At 33.3% G+C, this 1,090-nt stretch overlaps 1 protein-coding gene across 2 annotated transcripts in view; it reads left to right on the top strand.

Moving 5' to 3' along the window:
• Positions 1-44: 44 nt before the first annotated feature.
• The window catches only part of LOC108689182 (ankyrin repeat and LEM domain-containing protein 2), a 4,349-nt gene continuing 3,303 nt past the window's right edge, over positions 45-1,090 (top strand). For both annotated transcript variants that reach the window (XM_018195839.1, XM_018195840.1), the window contains exons 1-2: positions 45-443; positions 617-930. In XM_018195839.1, the coding sequence (XP_018051328.1) occupies positions 260-443; positions 617-930 (498 nt within the window). In that variant the 5' untranslated portion in view covers positions 45-259. The remainder of the gene's footprint in view (positions 444-616; positions 931-1,090) is intronic.

Genomic DNA, 1,090 nt, shown 5'->3' with positions numbered 1-1,090 from the left:
ATATATATATATGTATCTTCTTTTTCGTAAAAATTGCAGAAGCTATTGTCTTCAGGAAAAGATTGCAGCAGACACTGCTGCAGTGTGATTTTTCCTTGTGATTTTTCTTACGAAGAAATTGCTGTAGTTTTAACGAATTGAACGAAGAGCTGTCGCTAATTGACCGCACTATTCCGACACTTTGTTTTGCGGCAAATGTCATTCCTGATGAACATGTGATGTGATCGGAGCAGGAAGTGTCGAGATAATCAGATTTACCATGACACCAACGTCTCGCGAATCTGTCATTAATCTACTAAATGTCAAGGAGAATCCTGAGAACAAGGCGAATACGACGAATGAAGGTGAGAACGTATACGACCTGCAACCTAACCTGCCGGTAGAGACGTTGTATCATGCCGTGTACATTCCACTGGAATACAAAGATCAATCAGATGAAGAAGGTAATTAATCAAACGTCATTAATTTTTGCAGATGTTATTTGATCAAACATTGCACACAGGTCTGCTTTTGATCGTGCAAATTTTATTAAGAAAGAGAATGTAGTGATGAAATCATAGAACAAAATAATAATTATTATTATTACTATTATTAATATTATGATTCCTTCTTATAGAAACTTATGTCTTTCGCGAGATGCAAGATGCCTTAAAACGGATAAACATGTATAAAAAAGGCCGTTTGAAAAGTTTTAAGAATTATTCTGATGCTGTAGCATATGCAAGAACTGGATACAAACAATCTTCTTCCAATCATCCTGTGACAGTTATAGCACAAGAACAATCGAGTAATTTTAGAGCACCAAGCACACAGGACTTAATAGCTTTTAAATGGTTAATTGAGAGTGGAGATGTGAAGGCTGTGAAGAATATTGTATGGGAAAATCCGAGATATCTAATTAGTAGTGGAGATACACCTGCCCTTTTGCAGGTAAATATGTAACTACAAGCAAATTTCTTTATATTTTATTATCTTATTTTTTTATTCTAATGTTTAAATATTAAAAGTGTAAATACTTTTATTTGTATATGCAAATGGGTACAAAATTATATTGTTGCATATAATCAATATTTCTATTGATTTTTATTGT

Source organism: Atta colombica, unplaced genomic scaffold (assembly GCF_001594045.1).
Source record: "Atta colombica isolate Treedump-2 unplaced genomic scaffold, Acol1.0 scaffold261, whole genome shotgun sequence".
Lineage (NCBI taxonomy): Eukaryota > Metazoa > Arthropoda > Insecta > Hymenoptera > Formicidae > Atta > Atta colombica.
This window is presented reverse-complemented; position numbering and strand designations above follow the sequence as displayed.